Raw genomic sequence first — 15,301 nt, forward strand, 5'->3', positions numbered from 1 at the left:
CTCAGATGTCAGCCTGGGCCCTGTCCCAGCTCCTCTGTGCTGCCAAAAACTTGCCCTCCCTTTCTTGGAGTGAACTGTTTCATACCTTTTTATGTATAGGCTCCCCTGCAATGAGGCAGAGTAATTCCTGCAGTCGCTTTTGTTTTAAACCACACACAAACCAAGAGTTCTTCTCATCCCTATGCAGCCAGTCCATGTTTTCCCCCTAAGATGTTTGTTGTGCTTCCTTTGCAGATGCAGCTTCTGGACAAGTTCCCTATTGAAGGAGGCCAGAAAGACCCCAAGCAAAGAATCATTCCTTTTCTACCAGGTAATGCTGTGGGGAAAGCCCTAAATAAGATGAGTGAGAGCAGTTGGTGACTGCAGTTCCCCAGCTACTGTCTCTAGTGCTTTTTGTGACTGCTCTTATAAATACCTTTTCCCTGGGAGCTCACACATCCAGTCTTGTGATACCAGACCTCCACCTCCTCCTAAAATAACTGGCACGGTGTTTGGGGCTCCCAGGAGATCTTACATCAGCTGTTCAGATTCAGGTTGGCTTGTGCCCTGCCCCACAAAGGGATTTGATGTCTTCTGGGAGGCTGTGTCTGTGGGGCCCAAACAGGCAGCCCAAGCTCAGGCCACTAATTGGGAGGCCACTGAAGACCAGAGTCAGTCTTTGTCATTTCTGGATTCTGTGGCTCTGCAGACACTGTTATTGTGTAATAAGGAATGAATAATTAGAGTTGCCACTGGGTTATAAAGGAAACTGAAGGAAGGTTAGGGATTTCTGCAATGCTGGCCAAAAAGATAAGTAAATATCTTTTTGGGCTGAACCACTGTCCCTTTGACAGCTTTCGGAGAGGGCCTGGACGTGCTGGATATCCTGTCCTCAGGGTAACAGCACACACTCCTACACAGCTTCTTCCAGCAGTGGCTGCAGGGATAGCATGGGGAGAGGAGCCAGACCGCAGCGTGCTCTTGGAAGTGCACGCTCTGGCCAGCTCTCCATTGTCTGACTGCACGATTCTGGCTGTTGGCTTAAAGTTTGGCTTGCTGCACTGCCTGCCAGGATACATGGAGTATTTTCAGCCTGTTAAAAGGTCTGTTCTGTCTTTAGCTATAAAAAAGCTCTTCCCTTAAGGTCTGTGAAGAGAAGCTGGGATAAAAGGGCTTAGTCCTCTCCAGGAGCATACTGCGGTCCCCAGTGCTGTTTGCAGGCAAAGCAGCTGCTCCAGATGTGTGGTGAGCACAGCTCCAGGACTAGTAGGGAAGCAGGGACTTGGAAACCAGCAGCACAAATACATGACAGAAGCATCGTAGCTGCAGCAGGGCAGAACAGCCTCCTGGCAGCCTCCATCGACCTCGTGGAAGGCAGTCCCAGGATCAGGGTTTCCTCTCTGCAGTGTTCTCTGCATCCAGACCCTTTACAGCCAGGGGAAGGTGGTGTTGCCCTCCATTTCCAACCTGGGATGAGGAGAGTATTCCAAGAGTAGACTCTCTTTCCAGCTGTGTCACCAATAAACTCATAGACAAGTCATTTTGTGAAACCTCTGTGTGATAAGAATGGATACTGCTGGCCTACCTTTTTGCTGGAAAGCACTTTGAGATCCTTGAAAGCACTGTAAAGGAGTGCAGATGGCTTCATGCAAGGTGCTGTAGCAAAATCTCTGTCTGCAGGTAACAGTTATTCCTCCAGTACTGACTGCCAGTGGCCCATTTGTTTTATTATATTCTAGAAAAATGTTGGCTGACCGCAGGTGACTGTCTGCTGCCCAGTCTTTGTGCAGATCTGAATGATGGGTGTCCTCATATACGTGAGTGTGATATTTGGGGAGGGTGAGATAAACCCCATATGCCCATTACAACACTTCCTACCCTTCCCACCCTCCAGGAACATGAGGGAGATGGTACTGCCACATGTCCTTGAGGGGAAGAGTTATATCTGGAAATCATTTGGGTTGACTTACTGTCCCAAAGAAAGAGAAGCTGCCAGAACAGAATAGACGTCAACTGTGTTTAATTTAAAATTTCTGTGATATATGTTCTACTTTTGATATCGAATCTCTGCCTCTTTCTTGTTGAATTGCAGAGCAGCCCTTGTTGCTTTACCCGGGAACAAGGTGACTCAGCTAAATGTCAAACAATGTCAAACTCCGTTAAATAAACTAGCTGCCATAATTAGAATACGTATGGCACTTCTGCAGCTGGAGACGTGGATTACGGAAACGAATACCTACCCATAAACTCCCTTAATTAAAAAATGGCAGGGCAGATGTTTGTACTTAAATCCTACTTTATGAAGATGTTATGGTCTTGCTTGCTGATTATGGGCCTGATTCAGCCAAGCTGGAGTGACTCTGCATGCTGGGTTCTCAGTGCCAGGGGTTTGCCTGGTGTAGGAAGTTGACATAGGCCATCCTGTGACTCCTGCTTGTCAGCAATGCCATGGTGCTCTCCTGAAATAATAGTTAGTGTTTAACTGTGTTGAAAACCTATAAAACCAAGAAAAGTGTAATGGAGTTCAGAGCCTTGCTCCCCAAGGAGAGACTGTACTGGGTTCAACAGCAGGGAGGTACAGTTTTTCTTTTCTCTAGACACCTTTATCTTGTTTTTATCAATTTCTTTCTTCATATATATTTACCCCTACTTCCCTCTTACACAAGTAAGAACTCTATTGCTTTCATTGCCATGAAGAGGTGCAAGGAAATGATAAGCAGTGCCAGGTAGTCCTGTAAAAGATGTCCTGTGGACAATTTTGTAGTTTTGTTTCACTTCCATGCCTTCAATTTTTATGTGATTTTTTTTTTAACCATACTAAGAGGGAAAAACTGATATTTTTGTCTCCTTTCCTCATTTTATCTTCTGCCTATGAGTTTTTTCTTTCTTCTCTCTGATTTCGCATTTCACTGGAAAAGTCTGCATCAAGGGAGGTTGGGCAGAGGAAAACCACATAAAAAACCCTGTTTATGGCATGGTCAGAGAGGATTTTGATAGCTCGTGGTATGAATTTTTTTTTTTTTTGGAGGGAGACTATTGAGTTAATTAATGAAAGAATTTCAGCTGGAAGGAGAAGACTGGTCTACTGAGCTTCTGGAGAGCACAGTGGCAATTCAAGTGGCAGAGACAGGGTAATACAGCTCTGAGATTAACCGTTTTGCAGTGGTTGACCCAGGACTCCAGGGCTTGCATTGTTTTTCATTTCTCTTGGCACTAAGTGGGAGAGCCATCTGGAGACAAAGCTGAAGTTGGAGGGATGTCAGCTCTTCTTGCTCCACTGTGCCTTCCAAAGTGCAGCCCTGGGGAAAATGCACTGCATGGCCTGAAATCATCATGTCATGCTGGGCTGCAGACCCTTGCCTTGGAGAGAGGCTTGGGCTTTCCATGTCATGGAGGGCTGGGCATTGATGATGGCAACCCCTTACACTTCCCATCCAGATTCCAGCTTGATTCCTGCCTGGATTTCAAGCTACTTTTGACTCCCAGTGGACAAACAGGAGTTTTTTGCATGGGATGTGCTGGAAGGAGAAAGTCCTTGCTGGGTGCTCGCTCTGCAGTTTCCCTGCTGCCTGGAGAGGGAGACATCTTGCTCGAGGATACTGCTTTGTGTACCTGGTTTTCCTTACCCTTGGGAAGCTAAGTCCTATCCAGGGGGACCAGAGGGGTCAGTGCAGGCTAACCTACCATCTTGGTCAGGCAGCTGCAGGAGCAACATCCCAGCCTGGCTTCAGTCCCTGCCTCCAGTGCTTGGGAGTGTCTGCGAGAGAGGCACCTTCTCTCTTCCTTTCTTTCCCACTCAGGTTTTCCTCCTCCCTTGATTAGGGCAAAGAAAGAGGAAGCAATCTCTTTTGGGGCATATGCTGCCAGCAGAGCTTGGTGGCTGCGTGCCAGGGCACTGGAAGGGGTGCCAGCATGGTGGATATCATCCAACCACTGCCTGGCCCCACTGTGCCCCAATGACCTGCTTTCCGACCTGCTTTCCCCCTGAGAAGAGAAACACTTTGGCACCATCTTAGAGGGGTCTCTGGGACTTTCTCTGTCCTTGGCCCCGAGGCAACAGGAGCATACAGTGTGCCTGCTGAGGTGTTTTAAGTTCAGGCAGCAAATACAGGACAACAGAGATCCCTGCAGATAGTGCGAGTTCAGCCCTGTTTTTTGCTCCAGAGCTGTGTCGCCTTGCTCCTGCCAGCAGCAGTGGGTGGGAGTGGGGTGAGCAGATCCCCACTGGGAGAGCTTTGCCTGACTGCTTAATCTCTGGGCAAGGCTCCCAGTTTCCCAGAGAAGTCCCAGTCTCTCCCAACCTGAAGTTTGCTGGGGGCTGTTCCTCCAGCAAAGAGGCAGCTGGGGGAGTGAGCCCCAGCCGAGCCTGGTGCCATGTGTGAGTCAGGAGCGCTGCGGGAAGGGAGAGGTTCAGTCGGAGAGGGCGCGGGCAGCCAACCCAGCACCGCCCAGATACCTGGGGCAGGTGAGGGGTGCCGGCAGGCAGGAGCCTCCCCATTTTGCACAATGCAGGAGGATGGGGAATAACCTCTCGCCAATGCCGGCTGGGACTTTGTTCGCCTCTGTTTCTGCCACTCGCGGGCTGCAGTGGGGAAGGAGATCTGCCGATGAACTGCATCCCAGGTGCTTATGTCTGCTTTTTGGTTTTGGTTTGGTGTGTTGGGTTTGTTTTTTTTCCCCTCCCCTTTCCCGTGCTGTGTTTTGGGAAAGAGGAAGCTGAGGAAAAAGGCTTCAGTAGGTTGTTTTTCAGTAGGTTTTTGTCCATGGTGATGAGAGCAGGTTCTTTTTCCTCCCAGTGGTGTATGTTCCAGCTTTGCTCTTTTTGTTTTGCTCTGGGCTGGAGAAGAAACTGTTTTGTTCAGAGGTCGTGTGCTGAAGCAGAGATAATGGGTACATCCTAACACAGCCAGCACTGCAGTGACCTTCAGATCCAGCCATTCATGTTCCACCTGTGTAAATTGAGACCAGGATCAGCAAAATTAGGATGTGGCCGTGTGTAATTTTGTCAAAGGTGCTGCATTTCAGCAGTGGTCAGTGCATGGAAAGCATTTTTGACATTTATTCTGCCAACCTTGGGAGAAAGGGGGACAGTGACTCTAAGGCACACCCTGGCTGAGGAGGACTCCTAGAAATTTCAGAGACATTCTTACTGCAGGCAATGTTCTCCTTTGGAGAGGTGGTTGCTAGCAGGGCATTTAAAAGGAAATGCATTTCCTGTCCTAATTCTTAGCTGGATTTTATGTGCAAATTTCAGATTTATTTTTAATTTTTTATTATTCTGTCCTGCATCACTCTGAGCCAGAGCAACAAGTAAATGATTTTAACTTTTATTTGGAGTCATTTTGAGTTCCTGACTTATACAGAAATGAACAGTATTTTAGCAGTTCAGAGCCAGTCAAAAAGTAGCTTAAAGATTAAAAAAGCCCAGGAGAGATCAGATAAAATTTTCTTTATCAAGTCACATCTTACTTTTTAGATTAAAATATGAATTAAAGTCTTTATAACAGTGTTCTTTTAACATGCAGGGGTAGTCTTACAGGTATCATAGGTACACACACACATAAAGCAGAGTCTCAGATGTCTGGTTTGCTGAGCCTTACCTGTGTAACACTAATAACTAAGATATTCTGCTGTGCTTTCCTTGAATATGAGGCAGCAAGCTCTCAGATGGAGGAGGAGGGTCTCTGCCCCCATCCACTTCCACCAACTTGCAGTAAGGCAGCATGGCAGTCCCCTGTCCCCATCTCAGAGGAGCTGCCAGAGGGTGGAGAGGTGACCCATGGCACTGCAACTTGAGATCCTAGGGGCTTGAACAGCTATGGAAAACTTTCTGGGGGTCACTCCATAACGCAATATAATTTCATTTTAATCCACATATTTTAAGTTTTCCTGCCTGTTCTCTGAAAGGGGAGAGTGCTTCCAGGTTTAATGCAAACTTACATGTGAGTGTGTTAGCAAGACAGCTAACAGGTCCTTGGCTTCTTTCCACTCCATCTTACTTAGGACTTGGGTGATGCCAAGCTTCTGGTGAGCTGCTCTTCAGCAGCTCCTATTGTTTGAGTTAGAGGTTTCTATTGTTTCTGTCTATTTTCTGCCTTGCTAGGAGAGCTATTGTGGAAAATTCATCTCCTGTCTCTCACAAGAGGAGAATGGATTTCCTGTCGGCTCCGGGGCTTGAAGGGAAAGCAGGGGCTGCCGGGAGGAAGTGGCTGTTCCTCAGCCAGGCAGCGGGAGGATTGATGATTTTGAGGGGAACAGGCGTATTCTTTTCTTTAGGCTCCATGGAGATATTTTTAGGGTTTAAGTCTTTTCTAGTTAAAAGGCAAGTCGTCAAGTATGAGGTCATAGGATGCCCTTAGGCTGCTTCCTATTGAAGAAGCTGTGGAAAAGGCACAGCTTTCAGAGCTGCCTGCTGAGGAGGGGCCTGTCATGAACCTCATGTAAGGGATTGCAGGGGGCTTCTGGCTTTCCATGCTGAGCCTGTTTCACAAGCATCATTAGGTCTTCGGGCATTAATAGGGCATGAGCCAAGGTCCTGACTCGATTACAAAAGGAAGAGAAAGCAAAAAAAAAAAAACAAACAACAAAAACAGTGCTGGCATCTGCACAAGTACCTGGTCTTGTTCTCTCTCTTTCAGTCTCTTCTGAGTCCTTTCTCAGCACACAGATCCAAAATCCACCAGCTGGCAGCTGTAATGAGGGGCTAGAACAGAAAAAGCCTACAGAATGTTTTTTTGGCACTTGTAGCCGCTCCTCTCACACAGGTTAAGAACTGGTATTTTGCTCAACCAGAAACCACCTCTGGGCAGAAATCAGCATATGCAGATCATGATGTGCCTCTCATTAGACCATTTGAGTCTCCTGATAAGAATTTTGTAATGATCAAGCCACAGTTTCAAGGGAAAACAAAGAATGGAAATGGATTTTGGTTTGAGTTTGCTTAAAGCGAGCTAGTGGGTTTTATTTTTTTTTTTTCAGTGTTGGATGTTAGAGTAAAAGGCCAGGACACGTTTTCAGTGCAGTCTAGCTGCTTGGACTCCTCGGGGAAATACACAGACATTTTTACTCAGAAATTAGTTGGATTTTGACTCTTGTTTTTAAAGGCAATAAATAAACACGATTATAGACTTGAAAAGCAGTTTGAGCTGCATTGGGCTCGTCGTTTCCTCAGGCAGCCATTCCAGATGAGTGTGCCCTCTACTACTATAATTACTTTTTAAAAATAACTCTCCAAGTCTGTAATCTAAAGTGGGTGGTATGTAGCAAGTCTGAGAGCATTCTGTATTCAACCACAGACTGGGGAGAGGGTTTGCTTGTCTTCATCTCTAGTTTAAAATCTGACTTTTTCCCACAATCCATTAACAAATGGCCCATACAATGAAAGTGCTTTTTAACCCAGGAGTCAAGCTTGCCAGGGACTCAGATGGCTTTGTAGCCCCACAGGCTCTAGATATTCCCTCTGGATATTACTTATCTGCCTGATCTTGTCTTTGTTGTATTTGAATGTAAGCTGCCTGGGCAATTGAGGAGAGCAGAGCCCAGCTGAGATTCACAGCTAAGTAATAGTTGGACCTCTGTATGAATCTATTTTCTGCCCACTTTGCCTTTTGGCTTGGCCAGCTGATTTATTTATATACTCACATGCTTAAAATAGGTTGTGATTATTTTTTTCCTGTGGATTGGAAACAATGAACCTGGGAATTTGCTGCTTGATGGCAAGTGATTTATCCTACTTTTCTCTACCTATTAAGTTTTTCAGGTGCTGATGTTCTTTAGTGTGGTGTGTTTGCAGACCTCCCTGCTCCACAATACAGCTTTTTTCAGGCTCTCATGAACACCTTTGTTGTTACACATAAGGGGATCTTTATACTCGGTAGCTGAGTGAGGGGATAGTGCAGGCAGGGATTTGTCAAACTGAATCTATTTTCACTATAATGAAATAACCCATGGCAGTGTCTACTCCCCTGTGGGTTGGGTTTTTTTAGAGTATAGTCCTGTTTAATGGGAAAGCTGATGTAGAGAGAGGGAAATAACGTGAGAATTAGAAAGAGGAAACCAAGGGTAGGTAGATGAGGAAAGGAAAGTAAGTCCTAGAAGTGGGAAATTCAATCCTCTTGAGCTTCTCTCATTCAGAGAGGTGCTAATACAGGCCCCAGGCTTGTACTCAGGATTGAGGTAATTAATGTTTGCCCTCAAATTTCCGTGGGTCTGAAGTTCAGCACTTTCACCATGTCGTTTTCTATCAGGGTTTTACCACCTCTAAATAAAGAGCAGAAAATTATGTCCCTTCTGCTTTTACATCCTAAGCATTGGCAAGTTCAGACTTGCAGGTTCCTTCTCATAGTCAGGGCTCTGAACAGCACAGGGCTGACCTAGAATAAGCAAAACATTTACAAGCTGGTTTGCACTTGATGGTGTTTTATTGGAGGTGTTACGCTGGTGGGCGGATGTTTTTTCACTGAGTTCACTGTTAGATGTGATTGCCACCAAGTTCTTCCAACTCTTCTCACCAAATGCAGGCTAGGTTGGTACACTCTGAGGCAGGGAGTAAAACCATCAGACGGTAGTACAGGGTAAAGGCATTTGTGCCTATTCCCACTGGGCAGTGTTGTCACTGCTGGTCTATTTAAATGATTAGATGCAGACAGCAGAAGGGAAAATATTCCTGTCTTAGTCCCACCTCCTACAAAACACAGCACATGCAGATTTCTGTGTTTAGCAGATTTCCTCTTGGGAAGAGAAGTCTCCTGTAGATAATAATCCTTTTAGCAACATCTTCAGTGAACGAAGCTTTGTCCGAAGAACAAAGAAAAAGTCGCAAGCTTGAAATATGCCTGAATTTCCTGAGTGCACTCGCCGCTGTGTGCAGGCAGGAAGCTGTGTTAGTCTGGTTTGGATGTTTGCTCTGAAGTGGCATAAACAGAGTGTCGGGTCTCCTGGGATCCTGATCTGACCCACGGTCCAGGGAATAGGGGTTCCTCTGAGCTGCAGCTGCGGGAAGGACTGCCATAGTCATGCAGTGCTGTGACCATGTCCCTGACTGTCCCATCTCCCCTCTGGCCATATCCTCTGAAGATTCCGAGTACATGCAAGAGGCAGCAGCAGAGGTGAGTGGTGCAGCCACTGTAGACCCAGCACACGTGAGTGTTAAGCTGCCAGCCAGCAGGGAACTCATTTCCTGCACAGTTATGGAAACAGCTGATCTGTGACATTTTAAGAAGGGGAGAAAATACAGGGCAGGGGAAGGAAGGCCCCGGCTATGTAAATATTTACTTTTGCACAATGTCTCAGCCATCCCCTTCTCCCAGGGTCTGGGAGAAGAAGGTCTTGCTTGCTGATGGCTCTGGCACATGGTGACAGGGGATGGGAGAACCACCAGTGGACTGCCCACAGCTGAAAGGAGTACACTGTCCACCAAGTGAAAGCCTCTCTGATGGGGTGTGATACTGACCTGCTTGACCCACCTGCTTCCTGCTGCATCACACAGTCAGTGATGTGCTGCTGGACCACCAAGAACTTGTTTGAACCACCTGCCTGGGCCTCCTTTTCCACTTCTTGCTCTAACAAAGCCAAGCTAATGAGGTGCCCCTTCTCCTTCCCAGAGAGCAGCCACAGAAAGGATGTTGAGAAAATTAAGGCCTGAAGCTTTCCAGGGTAGTGCTGCTGCAGGCAGTTGAGGTGTCCAGGATCTAAGGATTGCAGCATCTTGTGTGATGCCATCACCACGTCACATGCCCCCCACCAGCCGGGTCTGGAGCACACATGAACTACGTTGCAAGCAGGAGAGGGACTCACTAGACTTGATTGAAGAAAACACTTGGACACATGTCAAAAAAAAGACCCTCAGAGACAGGAAAAGGCTTTTATTTTGGTCATGGCATTGTTCAGCCCGATATAATACTGGTTTTCAATTTCTTTCCTTCACCATAGACAAAAATGTTGTTTTTTCCACCCCTGTCAAAGAGAGGTTGAATCAACTCTCTCTGGTCTTTAAATGCTGCTCAGTTGTCCTCTCATTAGCTCCCCTCAGCTGTGGTGGTGGGTGCACTGCCGCGCAGATGCCGTGTACGTTTGACGCGGTATCTGACCACCAGGGCAGCTCTGAGGTCCCTCCCAGGTGTACCCAGTGGGTGAAGGGAAGGCTGTGGTGCCTGAGGTCCAGTTAGTCTGTGTTTGTAGCCAGGACTGCACTGTGTGAACTGTGTTTCTGCAGTAGGGCAGCCCATGACGGTTGTGTCAACAAGGCGTGACAAGTATGTGAGGAAATGCAGTGAGTCCCAGTAATAGTAACACCAGTCCACTGGTGGGTCTCAGTGTAGTCTGTCCTCCCAGTAATGCCTATGAAACCAGAAGAGTTGGAATCGGTGGGATTCAAAGATTTGTTTCATGCAGGTGCTTGATGCGGTAACAGAGGTAGCTCCAGCCTGTTCCCCTCCACCTCTTTCATCAAGGAAATACTGGCTAAGCTCACTCCCCAGAACATGCACCGTCACTCAGGGAATAAACACAAGGGATTTGTGTTGTGGGTTAATTCTGCTGCTGGAAATCAAACCCCCTTCGTGGTCAGATGACATCTTTCTTGGAAAGGGACCAAGGTTAAGAAGACAAGGAAGGCAGGTTAGTTAAAATATGTCAGAGTCTCTTGGGTGTAAGTAAAGACTATAAATAAAAGCCTTTTAACTTGGAAAAGAACTTTAGAGTGATATGATCAGGCTCAATTTAGTCCAAATATTGCTTTATGCCATTAAGCTGTTATCAAGTTTTGGTTCAACTGCAATAGTTTTATGGCTTCAGTGCAGTAGGAACAGTTGCAGCCTTTATGGAAGTAAAGCATTTCCCCTGAAAGGTTTGCAGGGAAGACTGCTGTATTGTGCAGGAAGCTGGGAGTGAAACTGCCTGGAAATGAATAGCTGGGAAGTTGACCTCTAAATCTTTTTTTTTTTTCTCCCTCCATTCCACTGTAACTACACAACCTAAGGATTTATATCATGAACAGTGAAGGGATTTAAATGAGGTTTAGTTTTACATTCCTGTTAACGAATCCTCAAACTTAGTAATAAAAGCTGAACATTTTTACTTATTTCCTCTTAAGCTGCAAACATGTCTGATTCAGCAGTGTCTTGAGATGATTTGTCAGGATGAGAAAATAAGTCACATCCCTCTTCCTCTTGGGATTAATAGAGAACAAGAGTAACCCTGTACCCATAATATTATTTCAGTTGGGCTTGCATAATAGCCTGGAAATGGTTATACTCAATGCAGTGCTTTGTAATAATGATGTTTCATCCTTTGAAGTTGGGTTAATTCATGTCACAGATCTGCACAAATAATAAAACGCACACTCCCCTCCAGTTTTTCTTAACTAGCCTTCATTTTCTGATCCAAGTTTTGCTACAGTCGATTAGAAGTGAGTGGATTTTAATGCTGTTTCTGCAGATATCCACCACCATCACAGCCAGGACAGTCCTGTCTCACGTTTGGTGTATTTACATGCCAGTGTGGCTGTAGGTTTAGGAAGATCCTGGTGTTTCCAAGAAGTCTTGCTGTGGGCATGCCTGTGCTCAAAATCTCTGCAAAGCATGAGTAATCCTACCAAAATCATTGTAGCTGACCCTCTCCATGAGCCAAGGTTTTCCACATGCATCTGGATCCTTATTCCTGGCTTACAATAAAGAAAGTGAGAGAAATCAGGCCTCCCATAATTACTTACAATCTGTGAGCTAGGCACATATGTAAATATTTTCAGGGTCACAACTTAGCTCTTTATTTTTAATATACTTTGTTATTAGTAATAATTTTTGAAGAGATTGAAAATCCCACCCATAAGTTTCTGTAGTGTCAAGCCTGCTCAGCCTTGACCTCTGCTCCCAGTGGTATCATTGGATTTACTGTTGACTTCAGCAGGAGCAGTCACAGCGGGTCTGAGTGCTTTTGAAAATCCTTTCCCTATGTTTTTCTGTATAAAACCCATCACTGTAGCTGCCAGATTATATGACACTAGGGTTTAAAATTACTTAAGAATGAAATCAAACTGTTAAGAAGGCTAAGTTGTAATAAAGCTAAGCAAAGTAAATTTGCTTTCTTTCTAAGGCAAAGCGACTTTCACAAGGTTTTAATTTTCTCTGGTCCAAGTGGAAAAACAATTGAGTTTGGTTCATTCTGCACATGCATGTGTCAGTACTGCTCCAGCAAAGCCCTAGAGATGACATCCTGCACCTCCTGCCATACATGGGCTAACCTAGGGCACATGGAAGCAGGTGAGGGGGGCTGGAGGTGGGGCTTGAGCCCACTTCAGGGGCTTGGTTTCAAATTCTCTCTGTCCCTCTGCCATAGGGTGCAAACTTGAGACTCACCAGTTAAGCCTATGTTTAGTTATTAATTCTACCCAAGATGTGTCACTAGTTTTCCCTGCTGCCAGAAGTGCTTTACAAATAGGAAACAGAAGATCTGGGGGCTCAAGTGTTATAAAGAGTGTCCAAATCTACCCTGAGACTCTCTGCACTTTTTGTACTGGGGAAAAAGAGAGACAGACTAGAATTGCCGTATCTCCCCATGGTGTGAGAAGAATAAATCCATAAAACATTGTGTAGCATTCAAATACTGCAGCACTGAAGTCCTTCTGTAGTTACCTATGCTCTGACTGGTAGTAATGCCGTACTTAAAGCCTCCATGCTCACATCTGTTTGCAGATGTCCTCTGGAGCAGGGTGGTCTCTTGCTGTAAGAGTGATGATAAATATACTTTGCTCTTATGGATTAGATTATTCCTCACAAGTTGTTCTCTGTTCCACTGGAGGTCAGCTGTCCTCATCATCTGTTAGGATTTTTCTCCCCTGGGCCCCTTTTTGTTTTTTGCAATTAAACCAGATCCTTTGTTCTGTGGTGTCAGCAGATAGGAGTGTTCCTCCAGGCAGCCATGAAGACAAAAACGTGTGGGCAAGGGTGTTGCTTCTCTCTGCAGCTTTCTGCTCCTCTTCTCCCATCACCAGCTCCCCACGCACGATGCTCACTCCAAGGAGTGGTTGTGCCCACAACCGTCCGTTCCTCGGTTCACCTCCCCTTGTGTCCAGATGTTATAATCCTCTGGTAAGACCTAAAACTGGCAGGATTTTTGTGTTTGTTTCCCTGCTCCTTTTTTATTTTCATAAGCCTATATATTGACTTTATTTCTCTTCAAGGTTTCTAAGGTGGGAGGTTGCTGTTCATCCACTTTTAATTAAAGCGATGTAGAGAATTAGGCCTTTCACAGGGGTGGTTCTGCTGATGGCTAAGACTGTTTTGTTAGTTTTCCTCCCATCAGAGCAAATGCTTGGAAATGTGAGTTGGAGCTCAACCTTTTTAATTATCAGGGAGTGAAATTACTACATTATGGTGAAGTGATTTCTTTGCAAAGGAAAAACTGTTTCTTGGCTGCTGTTCTGTGCAGAAGTGTAACAAGGAAAAGGGCGGTTCACTGCTGCATCCTCAGAGGAGAGGAGGGTGGTGGGTGCAAGGAGGGAGTGTAAAAATGTGGGCATCAAAGCACTGAGTTTGTGGGGTGGCTGAGGGTGATCTGTGGCTTTTGCAGTGTGTGAAGGAGGGAAGGTGGTGCCCAGTCCCTCTTTCTGGCAGTGTCCAACTGTTTGCTACAGGAGTCTGTTTTAGATTAGGCTGCCAAAGGCACAGTTTCTCTTGACATTGGCCCTAAAAGAGTGTAGGTATAGGGCTGAGAGCATCAGGAGAGAAAAGTACTGCTCTTCCCAGGCGATTTACAGTCTCTCATTCCCATTTTGTCCTCCTTCAAAGCAATGCTCACAGGCTCATAAAACACAGCCTCATGCAAGCAGGGTGTAGGAACCTCCAGCTGGCATATGAGGTGTCACAAACTGGTCTTTTTCTGGAACTTGGGGAAGGCAGAGAAATCCTCCTTCCCAAGCACATGATTATTTTGGGTGAGCAAGTGAAAGATCTCAAGAGCAGGTCTCAGGCTGACCTAGGGAAGCAGCTGGCTTTTCCGCCTGGAGTGTTCAAATTATTTCAGGATAGTTTTACAGTGCGAAAGGCTCCAGCAGGAAATTTTCAGAAGAGCCCAAGTGTCATCTGACCCTGAGTCCTGTTTTCTAAAGTGTCAGTGTGTTCCTGGTGTGTGTTTGTGCATATGTGTATGGAAATTTGACTTCTGTTTCAAATTGGTCAGCTATTTTAATACAGTGGAAGGAAAGCTATCACCCCAAGTGGCAAGAGTATGTTTGCAGGAAAACCTGTATTTACCCATGGATCCCTGGGGAGAGGGGATAATCCTCCTCAGTCTCATTAACTTCTGTCTCTTTTTTCTGTTCTCCTTGCACGTAGCTTGTTTCCGGCACAAGGACACAGCTTCTCTTGGCTTCCTCAGACCCATGAGCCACACACAGGTCCTTGTGGTGCTGCAGAGTAGCCAGTACGGGTATTAGTGTTCCTTTCTGAAGTCCTTTAGGTTCATCTCAATACCTGCACATGATGAAGGGACTGTCAGACTGTCCCCTCCATGCTCCTCTCTTTTTTTTCTCTCATCTATAGCATGAAGCACTTTGCTGTTCCCCAGAGGTTCACTGATGCTGCATATGTTTCTAATCTTGTGGCGTAGCCAGGCTGGTTTCTTACTCACAGCAATGAGATGTCAGCTCTGATGTCACTCAGTTTGGTTCTGATCCGTCCTAGTCCTAGGGCCAGACTCTGTTTGCCTTTTCCATTTGAAAATATGTGCTTCCCTTTCTGCAGCATTTCCCTATTGCAAAATGCCCGGAAAGGGCCAAGAAAGATTTTTTCTTTTCACCATTTGTGATGCCTGAAGTGGTTCCTCAGGGGCTCTGAGTTTATGCTGTGGTTTGTTACTGATACAGGTTTCCTGGTGGTTATAAGATGATCTAAAGCAATCTGACTTGTTGAGCTGACTCAGAAGTGACCCTTCTGAGTTACTCCCAAGCAGCTGAGCCGTCTGAAGAGTTGACTGCAGGGGATTGATCTGCTTATCATTAAAAGTAAAATGTTCTGTATGACTTCAAAAATATCAGAAATTAGTTAGATTCCTTGTTTTATGAGTAATTTCAAAAAGATTGTGTCAGTGCCCTCTTTTCAAGTAATACTAATTTAATTAATCTTCAGTGCAGTATCTGAAATGCGCCTGTCTCACCCTCTTGGCACATGAAGAAAAATTAATAAAATACGGGTTAAAATAAACAATGTGGAAAACAGAGTCATCCAAAGAAAAATTGAAAACTCCCACCTGCTGAACAAGAGAAACATCTGTGAAAAAAAGACCCACTTGGTACTTTTTCTGGGTAAGTAACATAAAAAAAAGGTAC

At 45.6% G+C, this 15,301-nt stretch overlaps 1 protein-coding gene across 4 annotated transcripts in view; it reads left to right on the forward strand.

The window, feature by feature from the left end:
* The window catches only part of SH3PXD2A (SH3 and PX domains 2A), a 258,461-nt gene that overhangs the window by 72,068 nt on the left and 171,092 nt on the right, over positions 1 to 15,301 (forward strand). For 3 of the 4 annotated variants that reach the window (XM_051800684.1, XM_051800686.1, XM_051800685.1), the window contains exon 3: positions 235 to 310. In XM_051800684.1, coding sequence (XP_051656644.1) covers positions 235 to 310 — 76 coding nt within the window. Of the gene's footprint in view, positions 1 to 234; positions 311 to 15,301 lie in introns of those variants that run through there. The other variant, XM_051800689.1, reaches the window with a different exon arrangement.

Source organism: Manacus candei, unplaced genomic scaffold, assembly GCF_025592945.1.
Source record: "Manacus candei isolate 608988 ecotype Guabito, Panama unplaced genomic scaffold, ASM2559294v1 h1tg000050l, whole genome shotgun sequence".
NCBI classification, from domain to species: domain Eukaryota; kingdom Metazoa; phylum Chordata; class Aves; order Passeriformes; family Pipridae; genus Manacus; species Manacus candei.